The following is a 22,513-nucleotide window of genomic DNA, read 5'->3' as shown; positions in this document are numbered from 1 at the left end:
GGCGTTGTCGTCACCTCGTCCTGCGTTCCGGCCGTCCCTGCTTCCTGGCTTCCCGCGTGCCCCTCAGCAGCCCTGCGGGGCCCACCGCCTGCCGCACGCACTCCCGCCGGCGCGCGCGCACTCGCACTCGCTCGCTCGCCCTCTCCTCCTTCCGCGTTACCTGTGTCAGGACACCAATCCGGAGTCACTGGGAGCCTCGGTCCTCCTTAAACCCATCAAGTCTGTCAGATAGAATACCCTGGATTTCAATATAATACTAATAGTGATCATTCTAAAGTAATTTCCATTTACAGAGCACTTTCACTTAGGGCAGTAACTCCTGTACCAAAAGAACGTACACTCGGTATTTGTTGCATACATGGATAACTATAGTTGAGCAGGTAAATGTCCATTTTACGTAAAGATGAAAAAAACCGACCTAGGAGGAACTCAGTCTGTCCTATTAAGATCACATTCTTACCATCATCCCCTCTCTATGATACAGTTCTCAAAAATCGTCTTAAATGTCCAGCCTCCCCCGTTTTGTCCATTCTAGGCAGAATCAATTTAGTTATTGATTATGTGTGTGTGGATAATTTACTGACCAAACTCCCTCAAAGAAGCAATGTAGTCTTTTGTAGAATTCGACCATTAAATATTTACCTTGTGACAGGAACTGCGGTAGGCAAAAAAAAAGTCAAATAATTATAGTACAATTTAAGTGCTATAATAGAAAGGTTTAAATGTGCTATGGAAACACAAGGAACTGCTGTTCGTTCTTAGCGGTAAAAGAGATTGAGTAAGTTACAGAGAAACTACAGGTGAAACTCCAGCTAATCTTGAGACTATAAATAGTTCACTAGAGAGGTAAGAATGAAGATTCCAGCAAAGTCATAGAGGCATGAAGTTCATCTTTCCTTCAAGGATGAGCAAGTTCCAGGTTGGTTGGCGTTTTTTGTTTGTTTGTTTGTTTTATTTATTTTGAGATGGGGTCTCACTTTGTCACCCAGGCAACTAGATTGCAGTGGTGCAATGTCGGTTCACTACAACCTTCACCTCTCAGGTTCAAGTGATTCTCCTGCCTCAGCGTCCGGAGTAGCTGGGACTACAGGCACGCACCATCACACCCGGCTATTTTTTGTATTTTTAGTAGAGACGGGGTTTTGCCATGTTGGCCAGGCTAGTCTCGAACTCCTGGCCTCAGGTGATCCACCCGCCTCGGCCTTCCAAAGTTCTGGGATTACAGGTGTGAGCCACCTTGCCCAGCCCTCTCTCCTGGTCATCACTGCTTCCTGCCCCCAAATTCTCTCAACCCTCTGGAGAACAACAACGGGGGAAGAAAAATACAACTGAACTGAACTGATCTAACCTGCCACTTTTCACCACGATTTAAACTTTTTATCTTGGCCGGGCGCAGTGGCTCACACCTAGCACTTTGGGAGGCCAAGGCAGGTGGATCATTTGAGCTCAGGAGTTCCAGACCAGGCAGTGATGACCAGTAGGAAATAATAGCTAATATTTGTATTATGTGTATGTAAGTACAATATACAATGTGTAGCATTCTACATCTATTGTTAGTATCAAATCCTCAATACAATAGGTACTATTATTATACCTGTTTTATAGATGAGGAAACCTGAGGCACAATAATGAAACCAAAGTTCCAGATTTTTTTTTAATTTTTTTTTGAGACGGAGTCTTGCTCTGTCGCCCAGGCTGGAGTGCAGTGGCATGATCTCAGCTCACTGCAACCTCCACCTCCCGGGTTCAAGTGATTCTCCTGCCTCAGCCTCTCAGGTAGCTGGGACTGCAGGCATGTGACACCACGCCCGGCTTATTTTTATTTTTATTTTATTTTTCTTTGGTATTTTTAGTACAGATGGGGTATCACCATGCTGGCCAGGCTCGTCTCGAACTCCTGACCTCAAGTGAACTGCCCACTTCAGCCTCCCAAAGTGCTGGAATTACAGACGTGAGCCATCACGCCCAGCCTACAGGCACGTTTTTAAGGGCAAAAAAGAAGGAGACAGGGAGTAGACTGATACAAAGTTGTCGGGTATTCTTGTTGGTTTACAGAAATAACATTGATTAGTGATTGGCTATAGATTGTTAAGCTATAGGATCTAGGTTATAGTGTCCAGTGCAGCATTATTACGTTAATTTATAGTTACTTGTGGCAATAGCAAGCAATTTCAAGAGATGAATACATAGCTCAAAAGCAGGGAGTAGGACATGATTGCCCTCTCATTTTATTTATTTATTTTTTATTTATTTTTTTGAGACAGGCTCTCACTCTATTTCCCAGGCAGGTGTGCAGCAGTACAATTACAGCTCACTGCACCTTCAACCTCCTGGGCTCAAATGATCCTCCAGTCTCAGCCTCCTGAGTAGCTGGGACTACAGGCACACACCACCACTCCCAGCTTTTTTTAAATTTTATTTTATTTATTTATTTTTTATTTTAGTATGGATAGGGTCTGGCTATGTTGCCCAGTCTGGTCTTGAACTTGTGAGTTCAAATGATTTGCCCGCTTTGGCCTCCTAAAGTGCTGGGATTATAGGCTTGAGCCGCCATGCCTGGTCTGCTGTCTCATTTTAATGTCTCTCTGAGCCTGATAATCTTCAAAGACTTGCATTTCCCAGATTAAAATTGTTTTATTTTCTCAGTGCCGTGACACAGAATGAAAGCCTGAAATGTTTCTGAGACAAGTGCAAGAACTGAAGAACAACAACCAAGAATACCTGGATTTAAAACCTATACTCCTGGCAGGGCACGGTGGCTCACGCCTGTAATCCCAGCATGTTGGGAGGCCGAGGCGGGTGGATCACAAGGTCAGGAGTTCAAGACCAGCCTGACCAACATGGTGAAACCCTGTCTCTACTAAAAATACAAAAATTAACCAGGCATGGTGGCACGCACCTGTAATCCCAGCTACTTAGGAGGCTGAGGCAGGAGAACTGCTTGAACCCGGGAGGCAGAGGTTGCAGTGAGCCGAAATTATGCCACTGCACTCCAGCCTGGGCGACAGAGTGAGACGCCATCTCAAAAGAAAAAAAAAAAAAAAAAGGGAATCTCAAAACTTCTTTTCCAAGACAGAAAAAAACCCCAAAGGGTGAGCAAATCTGGAACTCAAGCCCTTTCCCCACCTTAAGAGTTCCCTCTGAGAGCATCGAAGACATGGCTAGAACACTGTGCCTCCCTTCCCTTAACCTTCAGACTTCATGGTTTTGAGACCTCTTGGGCAAAACTCAACCAGGGCTAACAAATAAGGCTGGATTGAGAACCCCAGGAGGGAGGATGGAGGGATGGGGATGGGCTTTGAGAAACACCAGGCAAAAAAGAATGCAACTCTCAATTGTTCATGCATGACAGTGAGCTAAAGTGCCTTGCCAATGACCCCTTCTTGTTTGAGAGTCTCCCTTTAACATTCTTTCCCAAAACCTGTGATCTGTCCCTTTCTGCCATCCCCAGGATTCCCAGCAAGGGTAGAGATCTGAGGAGGAATTTAATCTCTCACCTTTGAACCCCAGGCCTGGCAGCTCACATGGATAACAACTGTCTCCCAACATTGGCCCAGGGACGTGTCTTTCCCTAAACAAACCAACCTCTCCTCACGTCCCCCACTCTGTACTTTCACTGACTATGCGTTGGCAGATTCTGCGAAGTTCTACCTGTAACTGGCTTCATTTTCAAGTCAGACGTTTGGCTGCTGCTCTGTCCCCTGCAACAAGGAGCCATGCCAGCTGGACACACACTTCTTCCAGGGCCTCTGGCAGCCAGGACAGAGTTGAGACCACAGCTGTTGAGACCCTGAGCCCTGAGTCTGTATTGCTCAAGAAGGGCCTTCCCCAGCAATGACCTCCTCATTGCTTCTGGCCTTTCTCCTCCTGGCTCCAACCACAGTGGCCACTCCCAGAGCTGGTGGTCAGTGTCCAGCATGTGGGGGGCCCACCTTGGAACTGGAGAGCCAGCGGGAGCTGCTTCTTGATCTGGCCAAGAGAAGCATCTTGGACAAGCTGCACCTCACCCAGCGCCCAACACTGAACCGCCCTGTGTCCAGAGCTGCTTTGAGGACTGCACTGCAGCACCTCCACGGGGTCCCACAGGGGGCACTTCTGGAGGACAACAGGGAACAGGAATGTGAAATCATCAGCTTTGCCGAGACAGGTGGGTTCCTGATCTGTAGCTCTTCCCCAGAACTTGACCCCTCAAGGAAAGGAAAAGTTTCCTCGCCAGACTTACTTCTGACTCCCTCCCCAAAAACCATCCAACCCCTGCTTCCCACAGGCTATAATCTCCTTACCCAGGTGTCCCGACAACCCCCACATCCCTCTGGGGTCACTCTGGTAGCTCAGACCTGACCAATAGGCAGCTGGAAAGCTGGTAAATTTCACTTCTTTTGAGATTGGCTGCCGTCATCTCCTCCGGCTCCTCTCTCTGCAGGCCCCACAAACCCACAGGCTGTGGTGTGAGCCCATCCACTTCCTGGGCCTGCACACAGCGACTGGGAGGTGGGAGTCTCTCCTTTCTCTGGCCCCAGGATCTAGCCCCTCCCTTCCCCTCTCCTCCAGATGCCTCATTTGAGTAAAAGAAGAAAAAATAAAACACCAGGACTGTAATACCTCACCATATGTCATGTTCCCTTATATACCTCAGGTCCCCATATCACAGAGAACAGGGTCAAAATGGGACTCAGAAAGATGGATAAAGGGGCTGGGCACAGTGGCTCCTGCCTGTAATCCCAGCTACTCAGAAGGCAGGAGGATCACTTGAAGCCAGGAGTTCAAGACCAGCCTGAGCAACATAGCAAGACCCTTTTTTTTTTTTTTTCCTGAGACGGAGTCTTGCTCTGTCACCCAGGCTGGAGTGCAGTGGCGTGATCTCGGCTCACTGCAACCTCCACCTCCTGGGTTCAAGCAATTCTCCTGCCCCAGCCTCTTGAGTAGCCAGGATTACAGGTGCCCGCCACCACACCCAGCTAATTTTTGTATTTTTAGTAGAGACTGGGTTTCACCGTGTTGGCCAAGCTGATCTCAAACTCCTGACCTCGTGATCCTCCCACCTCAGCCTCCCAAAGTGCTGGGATTACAGGCGTGAGCCACCGTGCCCGTCAACCCTGTCTCTTTTTTTAAAACTTTTTTTTTTTTTTTGAAACAGAGTCTCACTCTGTCACCCAGGCTGGAGTGCAATGGCAGGGTCTCAGGTCACTGCAACCTCTGCCTCCTGGGTTCAAGCAGTTCTCCCACCTCAGCCTCCCGAGTAGCTGGGACTACAGGCGTGTGCCACCATACCCGGCTAATTTTTGTATTTTTAGTAGAGACGGGATTTCACTATGTTGGCCACGCTGGTCTCAAACTCCTGACCTCATGATCCGCCTGCCTCGGCCTCCCAAAGTGCTGGGATTACAAGTGTGAGCCACTGTGCCCGGCCTTTTCTTTTTCTTTTTCTTTTTTTTTTTTTTTTGAGACAGAGTCTTTATCTGTCACCCAGGCTGGAATGCAGTGGTATGATCACAGCTCATTGCAGCCTCAACCTCCCAGGCTCAAGCTCAGGTGATCCTCCCACCTCAGCCTCCCAAGTTGCTGGGACTACAGGTATGCGCCATCATGCCTGGCTAATTTTTTTATTTTTTATTTTATTTTATTTTATTTTTTGAAATGGAGTCTCGCTTTGTCACCCAGGCTGGAGTGCAGTGGCACGATCTTGGCTCACTGCAAGCTCCACCTCCTGGGTTCATGCCATTCTCCTGCCTCAGCCTCCCGAGTAGCTGGGACTACAGGCGCCTACCACCATGCCTGGCTACTTTTTATGTATTTTTAGCAGAGACAGGGTTTCACCGTGTTAGCCAGGATGATCTCGATCTCCTGACCTCGTGATCCGCCTGCCTTGCCCTCCCAAAGTGCTGGGATTACAGGCGTGAGCCACCGTGCCCAGTATATATTTTTTTACAGAGACAGGATTTCATCATGTTGCCCAGGTTGGTCTTGAACTTTTGGGCTCAAACAATCCACTCGCCTCAGCCTTGCAAAATGCTAAGATTACAGACATGAGCCACCATCCCCGGGCTAAAAATAGCTGGGTGCGGTGGAGTGCACCTGCAGTCCCAGCTATTTGGGAGGCTGAGATGGAGGATCATTGAGCCCAGGAGTTTGAGACTGCACTGAGCTGTTTGCACCACTGCCCTCCAGCCTGGGCAACAGAGTGAGACCCCCATCTCTAAAATTAATTAATTAAAGAAAGATGGATAAAAGAAGACAAGGAAGAGAGATAGTTACTTCCATAGACAGGGGAATATTTGGAGTATATAGTGAGCAGATCAGGAATTCTAAACCAGGACTCTAGAAAATGGAAATTGAAGGCCGGGCGCGGTGGCTCACGCCTGTAATCCTAGCGCTTTGGGAGGCCAAGTCGCGCAGATCACAAGGTCAGGAGATCGAGACCATCCTGGCTAACATGGTGAAACCCCGTCTCTACTAAAAATACAAAAATAATTAGCTGGGCATGGTGGCAGGCGCCTGTAGTCCCAGCTACTCTGGAGGCTGAGGCAGGAGAATGGCATGGACCCGGGAGGTGGAGCTTGCAGTGAGCCGAGATTGCGCCACTGCACTCCAGCCTGGGGTACAGAGTGACACTCCGTCTCAAAAAGAAAGAAAGAAAATGCCAATTGAGCCCTTTGCAAGCTCTTTCTTAGGTCTGGAAGACCCTTCCCATTTCTGGCCCCTCATTCCCTCGTTTTTTTGTTTGTTTGTTTGTTTGTTTGAGATGGAGTCTCATTCTGTTGCCCAGGCTGGAGTGCAGTGGCACAGTCTCAGCTCACTGCAACCCCCGCCTCCCGGGTTCAAGCCATTCTCCTGCCTCAGCCTCCCGAGTATCAGGAACTACAGGCGAACACCACTAAACCCGGCTAATTTTTGTATTTTTAGTAGAGACGGGGTTTCACCATGTTGGCCAGGCTGGTCTCGAACTCCTGACCCCAAGTGATCTGCTCGCCTCGGCCTCCCAAAGTGCCAGGATTACAGGCGTGAGCCACTGCACCTGCCCCTACCTGTTTCAAGACCCTGCTTGAACTGGAGCTAGATAGCCTGGGCTCAGATTCTTGCTCAGCCATTTATTAGCTGTTTGACCTAGTGGTTAATAGTTTTCTCATGTGTTAAATGGGGATAATAAGAGGATAGTTGAGATAATTAAATGGGCTAATACAGGTAAAGTACTTTGAATGTTAAAGTGGAAGGGAGCAGGAACTAGAGAGTAGACTTAGTGCTTGCCCATGGAGGAAAGGGACAAGGCAACTCTCTGGAAACTTTTTATAAAGGCACTAATTCTATTAATGAGGGCTCCACCCTTATTAATCACCTCCCAAAGGCTCCACTTCCTAATACCATCACATGGGGGTTATGATTTCCACATATGAATTTTGAGGGAATGTAACAGCCTCTCTCCATGAAGCCTCTTATCATTCAATGGTCTATCCCAAGTTTCTTTAGAGAATGGTGGCCAGATTCCAAGAGGATAATTTCAATGTGTAAATTATTCTCAAACTTCTACATACACCCTGCTTGCTAATGTCCCATTGACAAAGCAAGTCATTGTAGCCAAGCCTAGAATCAATCACTGTGAGGTGGAACTAGACGAAGGCATGAAAGCCATGAGGTAGTGTTTATTGGGGACTACCAATCTAGCAGCCTACTAAAGTCTTCCCTCTGACCCCTAACAATTTATATCTCTCCCACAAGCAAAATACAATCATCCTCTCCCAGCTACCCACATCAAACTTTCATCCCTTTATGGCATCAGGATCGGGCTGAAGTCCAGCATCTCATCACCTGAATTAGGTGCAAATATAGGTAAGGCTCCTCTGGTACATTTCTTCAGGTGCAGGGGCCTTCAGTGATGTCCTAGCGCTGGCTTATTCAGACTTATGAAAGCTGATTGTGAACATCTTCTCCCAACTCAGCATTCAGTGATGTCACATTAGCAGCTTGAAATCAGCCATGGTGGGCGAATTTGTAGTCTTATAGAAATTGACAAAAACTACAAATCAGGGCTTTTGATTTTTTTCCCTGGAGACCAGTTATTAAACATTTACCAGCATACCACTGTCTGTGTCCTAAAAATACAAGTTCTCTACCTCCCACGCACTTAACATACAATGCTGAGACAGGGACAGGATAAACATAATAGATATTCCTGTTCAAAATGGGGTATGGGAGAATAGGAGACACAGAGCAGTCACTGATCCATAAAACTTCTTATATTCAGCCAGGCAAATATCTAGGTCCACTCCAAACCCAGAATTCCCTTGGTTAGTTAGGGCCTGGTTCTGCTCCCTGGTATTTCCCATTGCTCACCACTGCTCTCCTGGACTTCCAAATCCACCCTCTCAGCCCTTGGCCTCTACCTGCTGAGGTGTCTTTCCTTTTAAATAGGAAATAATCTGTGTTTGTGGCTGAGTAGTTTTCTCAGCCTACTTTCTGCCCAGAGTTGGGGGCCCAGGGACCCCTTTTTATTTTGAATTGTCCCTTTTAGTCCAAACTGGTGCTGCTTTCAGTATTAAACTTCTCTTTAAAACTCCGTGGACCCTGTAAATAATAAATTGTAGTCTACTCAGTTACACAGAAGGCACCACATTCTATCAAGACAGACACTTCTTTAGGCTACAAGTCTGTGTCATGGGATGACACCTTTAAGATGTTTAGAAGTGCATTTGTCTAGTTGTGAGGGTTGACAGAACATCGTCTTAAATTTTAGATCTCAAAAAAAAAATGTTAGATCTTAACAAGCAAAGCGTTTTTTTGGTTTGTGTTTTAGAGTTGGTCTCGCTATGTTGCCCAGGCTGGAGTATAGTGGCTATTTGCAGCCTCAATAATATTGCATTATAGCCTCAAACTCCTGGCCTCAAGGGGTCCTCCTGCTTCAGCCTCCTGAGTAGCTGGGGCTATAGGCATGTGTTCCCATGACCAGCTAACAAAAGGTTTTATAGCTGACCCTTTATTTGTTTTGATCTTCACTCTGAGTCCCTGTATTACTGGAAATGCCCTGGATTTAATTTTTGCCCTGAGGTAATTTCTTACTTTAAGAACCTTTTGTCAGAGAGAAAGAATGAAAAAGAATTTTTGTCGTTATTTTTCTTTTCTGTCCTCTACATGTACAACATGAAGTAAAAGGTTTTGTTTTGTTTTGTTTTCTGAAAAATTAGCAACATAGAGTAAGCGGTTCTATTTTTTAATTTAGGAAGTCCTTTTAGAAATATTTTCTCTAAATTCTGTTTGAAAATTGAACAGTGCCTTTTTTTTTTTTTTTTTTTTTGAGACAGAGTCTTGCTCTGTCGCCAGGCTGGAGTGCAGTGGTGCAATTTTGGCTCACTGCAACCTCTGCCTCCCGGGTTCAAGCGATTCTCTTGCCTCAGCCTCCTGAGTAGCTGGGACTACAGGTGCACACCACCACACCCAGCTAATTTTTGTATTTTTAGTAGAGATGGGTTTTCAGCATGTTAGCTCGGATGGTCTTGATCTCTTGACATTGTGATCTGCCCGCCTCAGCCTCCCAAAGTGCTGGGATTACAGGTGTTAGCCACCGCACCCAGCCACAGTTCCTTTTTTAGTTCATCTCTCTCCCAAAATGCCTTATCATAGGCAACTAAAATATACCAATTGGCATTTTCAGCATTCTGCCTGGAAATATCATTAGCTAAATTCACAACTTTGTTAGATATCTTTCCTGGCTTCTAAGTTACCACAGGTGATAGCCAATACATAATACAAGTTCCCCTTTCTTCAGCTTCCAATAGCAATTTCCTCACTGTTCTTCCTTCCTTTACTAACAGTTTCTTCCCTATCCTTCTAACTTCTGCCTGCCACTCATTCCCGAAGCTGGTGCAACTGACCAAGCACAGTGGCTCATGCTTGTAATCCCAACACTTTGGGAGGCCAGGGTGGGAGGATCACTTGAGGCCAGGAGTTTGAGACCAGCCTGGCCAACATAGCAAGATGTTTCTTTAAAAACAAACAAACAAACAAACAAAACAAAAAGCTGGGTGCTGTGGCTCACGCCTGTAATCCCAGCACTTTGGGAGGCCAAGACGGGTGGATCACCTGAGGTCAGGAGTTCGAGATCAGCCTGACCAACATGGAGAAACCCATCTCTACCAAAAATACAAAAAATTAGCCAGGTGTGGTGGCGCATGTCTGTAATCCCAGCTACTCGGGAGGCTGAGGCAAGAGAATTGCTTGAACCCAGGGGGTGGAGGTTGCAGTGAGCCGAGTTCGTGCCATTGCACTCCAGCCTGGGCAACAAGAGTGAAATTCCATCTCAAAAAAAAAAAAAAAAAAAAAAGCCGGGTGTGGTGGTACATGCCTGTAATGCCAGCTACTGGGGAGGCTGAGGCAGGAGAATTGCTTGAACCCAGGAGGCAGAGGTTGCAGTGAGCCAAGATCACGTCATTGCACTTCAGCCTGGGCAATAAGATCAAAACTCCTTCTCAAAAAAAAAAAAAAAAAAGTCAATGCAACATATTTTAGGTTTTTGTGATGGTAGCACCCCACTTCTGTTATTACTAATTTTTGTTTCAGTTACTTATCAATATAACAAACCAGCCCAAAACATAGAGGCTTAAAACAACACATTCATTATTTCTCATGATTCTTTTTTTTTTTTTAGATGGAGTCTCACTCTGTTGCCCAGGCTGGAGTGCAGTGGCACAGTCTTGGGTCACTGCAACCTCCATCTCCAGGGTTCAAGAGATTCTCTTCCCTCAGCCTCCTGAGTAGTTGGGATTATAGGTGCCCGCCACCATGCCTGGCTTTTTTTGTATTTTTAGTAGAGACAGGGTTTCACCATGTTAGACAGGCTGGTCTTGAACTCCTGACTTCAAGTGATCCACCCACCTCAGCCTCCCAAAGTGCTGGGATTATAAGCATGAGCCATTGCCCCCAGCCATTCTCATGATTTTGTGGCTTGACTGTGCTTATCTGGACAGTTCTTCTGCTCCATGTGGTGTAGCTGAGGTCTCCCATGCAACTTCATTTGGCGACTCAGATGGGACTGGAACATATAAGATGGTCTCTGATCCTCCAAAGTCTCTCTCCACATGACTTCTCATAATTTAGTAGTCTAGCTCAACTTCCTTTAAAGCACTGTGGCTGGCTTCCAAGAGTGGAATGCCTCAATATGTAAGTACTCAATAAACACCATGCTTGCTAATGTCTCACTGCCCAAATCAAGTCACATGGCTAAGCCCAGAATTAATATGGAAAGGGACAGCACAAAGCCATGAATACTGGGAGGTGTTGGCCTTTGGGGCCAACAGTGTAATAGTCTACTACAGCCCCTGTTGGTCTTGTGTTTGCCTGCCATAACTGGAGTGACTTAAGAGGTACTAACTATAGGGTGCTTTGTGACCTAGCAAGAAAAAGATTAGTTGGGCCAGTCAGACTCCTTCAGGATTTTGGAATTGGGACACTGGAAGATCTGCTCACTTAGGAGGAGCTGAGCAAAAGGTCCTATAGACTTGGGACCTGGGCCACAATTTTGGGACCTGAGGAAGCTAACAAGGAGGCAGAAGTAGTAGATCCACAGAGAGAGAAGAGTGGAACTGACTTATCTAGAGAGAGAGATGAAAGAGATCTTGTTGGCTCTGAGAGCTGTCAAGAGCAGCCTTGTTCGTGTTGGGCATGTTGGCTCACACCTGTAATCCCAGCACTTTGGGAGGTTGAGGTGGGCGGATCACCTAAGGTCAAGAGTTCAAGACCAGCCTGGCCAACATATGGGAAACCCTGTCTCTACTAAAAATACAAAAATTAGCTGGGCATGGTGGCAGGTGCCTCTAATCCCAGCTACTCGGGAGGCAGAGGCAGGAGAATTGCTTGAACCCAGGAGGCTGAGGTTGCAGTGAGCCGAGATTGCGCCACTGCGCTCCAGCCCAGGCGACAAGAGTGAGACTCCGTCTCAAAAAAAAAAAAAAAAGAACCTTATTCCTGACTTTCCAATTTACATGAAGCCTAGTTGAACTTCATACCCTGCCTTTTTGAGCCCATGAGAGTATCAGTTCCATTCCCATAATAAAGCACTCTTTTTTTTTTTTTTTTTTTTTTTTTTGTGACGGAGTCTTGCTCTGTTGCCATGCTGGAGTGCAGTGGTGCGACCTCGGCTCACTGCAACCTCCGCCTCCTGGGTTCAAGTGATTCTCCTGCCTCAGCCTCCTGAGTAGCTGGGACTACAGGGGTGTGCCACCACGCCCAGCTAATTTTTTTTTCTTTTTTTAAGACAGAGTTTCACTCTTGTTGCCCAGGCTGGAGTGCAATGGCATGATCTCAGCTCACCGCAACCTCCGACTCCCAGGTTCAAGCAATTCTCCTGCCTCAGCCTCCCGAGTAGCTGGGATTACAGGCATGCGCCACCACGCCTGGCTAATTTTGTATTTTTAGTAGAGATGGGGTTTCTCCATGTTGGTCAGGCTTGTCTCGAACTCCCGATCTCAGGTGATCCACCCACCTTGGCCTCCCAAAGTGCTGGGATTACAGGCATGAGCCACTGCGCCAGGCCTCATAAAACATTTTTCACTTTTAAAAAAAAAATGGCTAAGGCCAAATTACAATGGGTATTTAACTGTTTCCTAAAAGAGTTAGGACTTTATTAACTAATAAGGTTTTTGAGACCATGAATTTTATGATCCATCCATGTTTTGGGAAAAGAATCCTGATGTTAAAATAATTATAGAAATGAAAGACCATTCAACAAGTATTTTGTTTGTTTGTTTGTTTTTGAGACAGAGTCTGGCTCTGTCACCCAGGCTGGAGTGCAGTGGCGTGATCTCTGCTCACTGCAACCTTTGCCTCCTGAGTTCAAGCAATTCTCCTGCCTCAGCCTCCTGAGTAGCTGGGACTACAGGTGCATGCCACCACACTCGGCTAATTTTTGTATGTTTAGTAGAAATGGGGTTTCACCCTGTTGGCCAGGCTGATCTCGAATTCATGACCTCATGACCTCAGGTGATCCTCCCATCTCAGCCTCCCAAAGTGCAGGGATTACAGGTGTGAGCCACCACGCCTGGTCTCAACAAGTGTTTATTGAGTGCTTACTAAATACCAAGTACTAGGGATACAATGGTGAGCCATACAGGCACAACCGCTGTTTTCATGGAGCTTACATTCTAGCTGCAGGGAAGAAGGAGGGGTAGGAGAAATACGTAGTAAACAAATGAACGAAGAACCACACTGGACCGGACTTGGTGGCTCATGCCTGTAATCCCAGCACTTTGGGAGGCCGAGGTAGGAGGATCACAAGGTCAGGAGTTCCGGAGCGGCCTGGCCAACATGGCAAAACCCCGTCTCTACTAAAAATACAAAAATTAGCAGGGCATGGTGGCGCATGCCTGTAATCCCAGCTACTCAGGAGGCTGAGGCAGGAGAATTGCTTGAACCGGGTAGGTGGAGGTTGCAGTGAGCCAAGATCGTACCACTGCAATCTAGCCTGGGTGACAGAGAAAGACTGTCTCAGAAAAAAAAAAAAAAAAAAAGAACCACACTGATTACAGAGCATGATAATGGCTATACAAACAGTTAAGCAGGATGATGTATTAGAGAGATGGAGGCAGAATTGAAGGCTATTTTTATTTTATTTTATTTTATTACGTTTTATTCTATTTTATTTCATTTTTGAGACAGTCTTGCTCTGTTGCCCAGGCTAGAGTGCAGTGGCATGATCTTGGCTCATTGCAGCTTTGACCTCCTGGGCTCAAGTGATTCTCCCGAGTAGCTGGGATTACAGATGTGTTCCTCCATGCCCAGCTATTTTTTATTTATGTATATATTTTTTAGTTATTGTAGAGACAGGGTCTCACTATGTTGCCCAGTCGGTCTCAAACTCCTGGCCTCAAGCAATCCTGCCACCTTGACCTCCCATAGTGCTGCGATTACAGGCATGTGCCACCACGCCTGGCTGAAGCCTGCTTTAGATAGATTAGGAAGGAAGCCTGAAGCCTCTCTGAGGAGGAGACATCTGAGCCGAATGCCAAAAAGAAGTCAGTCATTCAAAGATCTTGGAAAGACATTCCAGGGAAAGAGACTAGCAAGTGTAAAGGCTATGAGATAGCTTTATGTTTGGTGAATTTGAAGAACAGAAAAAGGCCAGTATAGGCAGGGTGTAGTAGTTACGTGTCAAACAAGTTTTCTATTTCAAGGAGTTTAGATGTTATCCAAAGAGCAAGGGGAAGACTTTGAAGTGTTTTAAGCTGAGAAGATAAAACTAATCAGATTTATAAAAAGATCACTGGCTGATATTTGGAGAATGGTTTGGAGAGCAAGAGTGAATCACTTGAATGAACGAAAGCTATAGTTAAGGAAAAAGATGGTTGTGAGTTGGACTAATGAGTAGTAGAGGAAGTGGGGAGAAGTGAAATTATATTATGAATTAGAAGTAGAGTTGATAAAACTCAGATAATTTCAAAGTAGAGGATAAACACAATCAAGATTTTGCCTTAAGCAATGCGTTTATGGGGAGAAGTTTGGAGAAGGAACAGGTTTGGACTGGGGGGATACATTTAGACTTCCTTGTACAGGATTGAGGCTGGGCACATTGACTTATGCCTGTGATCTCAGCACTTTGGGAGGCCAAGGTGAGAGGATCACTTAAGGCCAGGAGTTCAAGACCAGTCTGGGTAACATAGTGAGACCCCCCATCTCCATGTAAATTTTTTTTTTTTTTTTTTTTGGAGACAGAATCTTGCTCTGTCATCCAGGCTAGGGTGCAATGCAATGACATGATCTCGGCTCACTGCAACCTCTGCCTCGCAGGTTCAAGTGATTCTCCTGCCTCAGCCTCCCAAGTAGCTGGGATTACAGGTGCCCGCAGCATGCCTGGCTAATTTTTGGTGTTTTTTTGTTTTGTTGTGTTGTGTTTTTTTTTTTTTTGAGACAGAGTCTCGCTCTGTTGCCCAGGGTGGAGTGCAGTGGCGCGATGTCAGCTCACTGCAACCTCTGCCTCCTGGGTTCAAGCAATTCTCCTGCCTCAGCCTCCCGAGTAGCTGGGATTACAGGCATGTGCCAACATGCCTGGCTGATTTTTTGTAATTTTAGTAGAGACAGGGTTTCACCATGTTGGCCAGGTTGGTCTCGAACTCCTGACCTCAACTGATCCACCTGCCTCTGCCTCCCAAAGTGCTGGGATTACAGGCGTGAGCCACCACACCCGGCCTAAAAATTTTTTTTTAATTAAAAAAAGAGATTGAAATATCATTGGATGTCCAAGTCAAATATCAGATAGGCACTTGAACATATAAGGCTGGGGCTCAGGGAGAGGTCAGGACCAGAGATATATATTTGGAAGTCATCAGCATATACATAGAATTGAAAGCCATGGAATGGATGATCATTCTGGGAGAGGGTATAGATAGTGAAGAGAAGGGAGCTTAGGACTTTATTTATTTATTTATTTATTTATTTATTTATTTATTTATTTATTTGAGACAGGGTCTCATTTTGTTGCCCAGCCTGGAGTGCAGTGGTGCGTTGATGTCTCACTATAGCCTTGATCTCCCAGGGTCAAGCAATCCTTCCACCTTAGCCCTCCATAGTAGCTGGGACTACAGGTGTACACTACTATGCCTGGGTAATTTTGTAATTTTTGTAGAGACAGGGTTTTGCCAAGTTGTCCAGGCTGATCTCACTGATCTCAAACTCCTGGACTCAAGCAATGCATCCACCTCAGTCTCCCAAAGTTCTGGGATTACAAGTGTGAGCCACCACGCCTGGCCTGACTTCCAACATTTAAAGGTTGGGCCGACAAAGAGGAGCTGTCAATAGAGGAGAAAAAGATAGAGTGGCCAGTGTTATAAAAGCCAAGAGAAGAAAATATGGAAGAAGGAGGGAGTGGTTAACTGTGTCAAACACTGCTTAAAGGTCAAGTAAGATGAATACAAATGGATAGATTTGCTTTGTGGAAGGTGTTGGTGATCTTCACGTGTGCAATTTCAGTAGAGTGGAGGGAATAGAAACCCAACTAAGATGTTCAGTAAGGAAGGTGAGGGATGATAAGAGGAAATTGGGCAGTAGTAATAGGGATACAAAGAAATGCACAGACATTAGAACCATTCTGGTGAGACAAGGTATATGGGGAATGAAGAAAGTAATCAGTTTGTTTTTTTTTTTCTTTTTTTGAGGCGGAGCCTCGCTCTGTCTCTCAGGATGGAGTGCAATGGTGTGGTCTTGGCTCATTGCAACCTCTGCCTCCTAAGTTCAAGCGATTCTCCTGCCTCAGCCTCCCAAGTAGCTGGGATTACAGGCGCCCACTGCCACGCCTGGCTAATTTTTGTATTTTTAGTAGAGATGGGGTTTCACCATGTTGGCCAGGCTTGTCTCAAACTCCTGACCTAAGGTGATCCACCTGCCTCAGCCTCCCAAAGTGCTGGGATTACAGACGTGAGCCACCATGCCTAGCTGATCATAGAGTTTTTACAGGTGATGAGGGTAGTGGCACCACCAAGAATGAAGAGGGGGTATATAGGAAGGAAAGTAATTATTTTTCAGGTTGAAAAAATTGATTAAAAAAAATATATAGGCCAGGCGCGGTGGCTTACGCCTGTAATCCCAGCACTTTGGGAGGCTAAGCGGGGCGAATCACTTGAGGTGAGGAGTTTGAGACCAGCCTGACCAACATGGAGAAACCCTGTCTCTACTAAAAATACAAAATTAGCTGGGTGCAGCTACTTGGGAGGCTGAGGCAGGAGAATTGCTTGAACCCGAGAGGCAGCGGTTGCAGTGAGCTGAGATTGCGCCATTGCACTCCAGCCTGGGCAACAGGAACAAAACTCCGTCTCAAAAAAAAAAAAAAAAAAAAAAAAAAAAAATATATATATATATATATATATATAAAATATATGTGTGTGTGCTTGTGTTTGTATATATGTATGCACACATATATACATATATATACACACATACACACACACATATGTATTTATAAGATGGGGTCTTGCCATGTTGCCTGGGCTGGTCTTGGGCATGTTGCCTCAGTCTCCCAAGTAGCTGGGATTACAGGCATGCACTACTCCACCCAGCTCTGGGACAAATTGATTTTAATGTGCTGCCAGGACATTCATGTGACAAAAGTAAGTAGTTAGAAATCTAGGCCTGAAGCTTGGTGGTTTCCAAATCTATATGTCCGGTCCAAATATGCAAAATGCTCTGGTCTGGGCATACAGATTTGGGAATCACCAACATAAAAATTGTGTTGCTTGGCTGGGTGTGGTGGCTCATGCCTGTAATCCCAGCACTTTGGGAGACTGAGGCAAGTGGATTACAAGGTCAGGAGTTCAAGACCAGCCTGGCCAACATGGTGAAACCCCATCTCTACTAAAAATACAAAAATTAACTGGGAGTGGTGGCAGGCACCTGTAATCCCAGCTACTCAGGAGGCTGAGGCAGAAGAATCACTTGAACCCAGGAGGCAGAGGTTGCAGTGAGCCAACATCACGCCACTGCACTCCAGCCTAGGTGACAGAATGAGACTCCGTCTAAAAAAAAAAAAAAAAAAAAAAAATTATGTTGCTTGACCATGAGTCTAATTAAGAGCTCCCTTAATGTAGACTAGAAGGAAATGAAAGTCCAAGACAGACCTTGGAAAACTCTGATATTAAAGGGATCGTCAGAGAAAGAAAAGCCAGCAAAGAAAACCAGGGAAGAATTATAACAGAGTTGTGTCACGGAAGCCAAGAGAGAAAAGATTTTCAGGAAGGAAAGAATTGTCAGCAGTGCTGTCTTAGTCCATTTTGTGCTGGTGTAACAGAATACCACAGACTAGGTCATTTATAATGAACAGAAATATATTAACTCATGGTTCTGGTGGCTGGGAAGTCCAAGATCAAGGGGCTGGCATCTGGTGAGGGCCTTCTTGCTTCTTGCTGTGTTATTCCATGGCAGAAGGGCAAAGAGAGGGTGGGGCTGATAATTAAACTTATCCTTTTATAAGGTACCCATTCCCAAGATAAGGGCATTAATCCATTCATGAAGGTGGTGTTCCCATGACCCAAACACCTCCCATTAGGCCCCACTTCCCAACACCACTGCATTGGGGGTCCAATTTCCAGCACATGAACTTTGGAGGACACGTTTAAACTGTAGCAAATGCCAAGTGCTATAGACAACTCAAGAATGCTGAGTACAGAGAAATAGTTGGTAGAATTGACAGTCAGAAGGCCGCAATGACTGGGGCTTCTTATGTCCACAGGCCTTTCCACCATCAACCAGACTCGTCTTGATTTTCACTTCTCCTCTAATAGAACTGCTGGTGACAGGGAGGTCCAGCAGGCCAGTCTCATGTTCTTTGTGCAGCTCTCTTCCAATACCACTTGGACCTTGAAAGTGAGAGTCCTTGTGCTGGGTCCACATAATACCAACCTCACCTTGGCTACTCAGTACCTGCTGGAGGTGGATGCCAGTGGCTGGCATCAACTCCTCCTAGGGCCTGAAGCTCAAGCTGCCTGCAGCCAGGGGCACCTGACCCTGGAGCTGGTACTTGAAGGCCAGGTAGCCCAGAGCTCAGTCATCCTGGGTGGAGCTGCCCATAGGCCTTTTGTGGCAGCCCGGGTGAGAGTTGGGGGCAAACACCGGATTCACCGACGAGGCATCGACTGCCAAGGAGGGTCCAGGATGTGCTGTCGACAAGAGTTTTTTGTGGACTTCCGTGAGATTGGCTGGCACGACTGGATCATCCAGCCTGAGGGCTACGCCATGAACTTCTGCATAGGGCAGTGCCCACTACACATAGCAGGCATGCCTGGTATTGCTGCCTCCTTTCACACTGCAGTGCTCAATCTTCTCAAGGCCAACACAGCTGCAGGCACCACTGGAGGGGGCTCATGCTGTGTACCCACGGCCCGGCGCCCCCTGTCTCTGCTCTATTATGACAGGGACAGCAACATTGTCAAGACTGACATACCTGACATGGTAGTAGAGGCCTGTGGGTGCAGTTAGTCTATGTGTGGTATGGGCAGCCCAAGGTTGCATGGGAAAACACGCCCCTACAGAAGTGCACTTCCTTGAGAGGAGGGAATGACCTCATTCTCTGTCCAGAATGTGGACTCCCTCTTCCTGAGCATCTTATGGAAATTACCCCACCTTTGACTTGAAGAAACCTTCATCTAAAGCAAGTCACTGTGCCATCTTCCTGACCACTACCCTCTTTCCTAGGGCATAGTCCATCCCGCTAGTCCATCCCGCTAGCCCCACTCCAGGGACTCAGACCCATCTCCAACCATGAGCAATGCCATCTGGTTCCCAGGCAAAGACACCCTTAGCTCACCTTTAATAGACCCCATAACCCACTATGCCTTCCTGTCCTTTCTACTTGATGGTCCCCACTCCAAGATGAGTTGACACAACCCCTTCCCCCGATTTTTGTGGATCTCCAGAGAGGCCCTTCTTTGGATTCACCAAAGTTTAGATCACTGCTGCCCAAAATAGAGGCTTACCTACCCCCCTCTTTGTTGTGAGCCCCTTTCCTTCTTAGTTGTCCAGGTGAACTGCTAAAGCTCTCTTTGCATACCTTCATCCATTTTTTGTCCTTCTCTGCCTTTCTCTATGCCCTTAAGGGCTGACTTGCCTGAGCTCTATCACCTGAGCTCCCCTGCCCTCTGGCTTCCTGCTGAGGTCAGGGCATTTCTTATCCCTGTTCCCTCTCTGACTAGGTGTCATGGTTCTGTGTAACTGTGGCTATTCTGTGTCCCTACACTACCTGGCTACCCCCTTCCATGGCCCCAGCTCTGCCTACATTCTGATATAACTGCTTCAACACTAGGGGGTCCTAAAGGCTTTCTATCTTGCTAGTCCCTGGGGCCTCAACATCTCATACTGGTTCCCTTAACTCTGTCTATACCTCTGTAAATAATTCCTTCACTAAGTTCTCTTGATGAAGCAAAAACAGACAGCTGAAAGGTCCTCTATCTCCTACAAGGGCCCTAACTGGCACCCCAGATGACACAGAGCCTGCCTGCTTATGCTGTAGTCTGCCTACTCTGCTGTCTCTTCACATGGTCTCCTCAGAACTGAACTATTGTATCCATCTCACACTTTATGCCTCTTCTTTCTTAGGCACCCCCGTCCCTCCATCCTTCCAGAACCATCTTTGAGGTCTCATGGCTAATAAAAACCTAGGCTTTACCTGTTCCCTCTGTAATCCCTCCAAAAGATGAGACAGATCTATGCTTGGTCATCCAGTAAACTGACCAGCTGTGGGCACGCAAGTGTGGGAGGCAGAGGCACGCTCAGAGCTGGCTGCCAGAACCTCTGACTTGCCTTCCTTTCACCCGCCCCCAGTGCTCCACCCAGGAGTCCTGCCTGGAAGCTGGAATGGGCAAGGGCTGCTGGAGTGGGACAGGGAGAAGAGGAAGGCCTGGATGAGGAGAGGGTGGCATTTGCTCTGAGACTGGGTCCTTTTTAGACCTTTGCCCGTCCTCCCCCACATCTCCTCCCTTTGGCTGGACAGTCCTGAACCATGAGGTCGATATTGTCTGCAGCCCAAGGCCGAGTTTGCGCAAAACCCATGTGTTCTTTGGTAAACGTGATGTCTGTGTTTGCTCAGTTTATGACCCCCTCCTATGAGGGTAAGAGGTCCCTGAAATAGGAACCCTAGAGGAGAAAGTCTGAAAAGGACTGCCTGGGGGACTGTAAATCTGAGCTTGAGGGCTTTCCTGAGCAACCCATGGAAGTTATCCCACCTTTGACTTGAGGAGACCTTCATCTAAGGAGAATCTAAGGAGGCCTTCTGGTGTCTCCCCCACACATCCCCGACCCCCAGATCTAACCTCCTTCCCAACTACAGCTTAGTCTCCAGGGCTAGGACTGGGGTAAAGCAAAGTGAGTCATTCACCTGGGGGGGCTAAATTTTAAGGGGGTGGTGAACAATTTATTAATCAAGATAGGACTTTAATTCAATATTATTTTAAAGTCAAAATTAATGCAAAAAATCCATGATGAACAAAATAGCCTACTTTTAAATAAAAACAGGATCAGCATTATTCCCTTTCTTTTTTGGCTCTGTCTTTTGTAATAAGGGGAGAGAGTGGGTCTGTCTTCTTCCAAACATTTTCTTCTAGAGCTTCCTAGCTCCTACCTCTGGACCCCTTCAGGCTTTTCTCATTTGAGCAAGATAACCACTCCCACTTCTTCTACTTCCTTACCCACCCCCAAGCCTGTCGCTATCCCCCAGCCCCCAACCAGGTTGGTGGTAGGGCAGGCAGTGAGGCAGATGGCTGGGGTATTTATAACCCAGGAGCACTTCTTGGGAAAAGTGACTAAGTTGCTAAGAGCGTATTTATAGCTGAGCTCTGACGTAAGTGTCAGTGGGGAGGTAGGGCCAGGCCAGGCACAGCAGCAAGGGGGTGGGAAGAGCTGGAAATTGGGGGCATCTGACAGTGAAGGTGGGGAGAGGTGGGGTCAGTGACTCCTGCAGCCACTTCTTGTCACTTCCCCTGACTGCCCACTGATACCAACAGGTAAGCCGTCTGAGGCACCACCATGGATAGATACCTCCACTTTGCTGACCGATGTTCCAGACCCGAGGGGGTAGAGGGCTGTCATTTCCCAGCCCAACCAACAGAATGGGAGCTGGGAGCTGGGGAGAACACTGGACAGAGCTCTTGAATGTGTTTCAGAGCTTGGGGAGAAATGCAGGGTGGACAGGAGGGTCTAATCGTCTCAGTGCGCCCCCACCCCACTCCACCCCCACCAAATAGTGCCCTGAGGTTCTAGAAGAGCCTGGTACATCACCAAGCTCCATTGCCACGTGTTTGTGTGATGAGGTCCAAAACCAAAGGTAGCAGTGATGTGGATCCTGAAGACAGTCTCTCTTCTCTGGCAGTGTGATGGGGAAAGAACAAAGGAACCAGCTTGTCCCTGTCTCTTGTGGGGGAGGCAGGGTCCCCAGAGTGAGAGGTCGAGGGGCACTCCTCATCACTCCATTCCCCAGAGCTGCCCCTTCCCTGTCCCTGGGAAGCTCCAGCCAGCTACAAGCCAGCTGCTGTCCAGAGGCGCGGCACTGCCACATGGTGGACACTGGTGGTACTGAGGTCCAGCCTTCCAATTAGGAACCCTGTCGCCTAGATCTAATAGTCTCTCTTGACAGCCCCCATCATCTAAACAGAGGGGAGATGAGCAAAGTGGAGTAAAGACACATTTCCAAATCACACCCACTTCCCCCACAGCTTTCTCCCCATCAAGCTTCTTGGAGAAATTGGGGCATAAGGAGAAAAGCTAGCATGAGGCCCACCTTCATGAATTCAAGGTGGAGGGGTCTGGGTCCTCCCCCATTTAAAGCCAGTGAGGACTGGGTGTGGTGGCTCATGTCTATAATCCTAGCGCCTTGGGAGGCTGAGGTGAGAGGATCGCTTGAGCCCAGGAGCTTGAGACCACCCTGGGCAACACAGCAAGACCCTGTCTCTACAAAAGAATAAAAAATAAATTAGCCTGTGTGGTGTGGTGTGGTGTGGTTGGTGTGGTGGCACGGACCTGTAGACTTAGCTACTCTGGAAGCTGAGGTGGAAGA

General features: G+C 47.1%; 2 protein-coding genes across 6 annotated transcripts in view; one reads left to right on the top strand and one right to left on the bottom strand.

The window, feature by feature from the left end:
* The window catches only part of R3HDM2 (R3H domain containing 2), a 184,961-nt gene extending 180,474 nt beyond the window's left edge, over positions 1–4,487 (bottom strand). For 2 of the 4 annotated variants that reach the window (XM_063786410.1, XM_063786419.1), the window contains exon 1: positions 15–106. The gene's annotated coding sequence lies outside the window, so the exon portion shown is untranslated. Of the gene's footprint in view, positions 1–14; positions 107–4,283 lie in introns of those variants that run through there. The other 2 variants (XM_063786432.1, XM_054663133.2) reach the window with 2 other exon arrangements.
* Positions 66–20,987, top strand: INHBC (inhibin subunit beta C). 2 transcript variants are annotated; one of them, XM_009425078.4, is made up of 3 exons: positions 66–919; positions 3,452–4,147; positions 18,200–20,987. In XM_009425078.4, the coding sequence occupies exons 2-3, from the start codon at positions 3,835–3,837 to the stop codon at positions 18,943–18,945; spliced, it is 1,059 nt and encodes a 352-aa protein (XP_009423353.2). In that variant the 5' UTR covers positions 66–919; positions 3,452–3,834; the 3' UTR covers positions 18,946–20,987. The 2 variants fall into 2 exon arrangements, with proteins under 2 accessions (XP_009423353.2, XP_522443.2); XM_522443.9 differs by having other exon boundaries at positions 100–919; positions 2,647–4,147.
* The last annotated feature ends 1,526 nt before the right edge of the window (positions 20,988–22,513 follow it).

The sequence above is a fragment of the Pan troglodytes genome, chromosome 10 (genome assembly GCF_028858775.2).
Source record: "Pan troglodytes isolate AG18354 chromosome 10, NHGRI_mPanTro3-v2.0_pri, whole genome shotgun sequence".
Lineage (NCBI taxonomy): Eukaryota > Metazoa > Chordata > Mammalia > Primates > Hominidae > Pan > Pan troglodytes.
The sequence above is the reverse complement of the archived record's forward strand: the minus strand, read 5'-3'. Positions and strand labels throughout refer to the sequence as shown.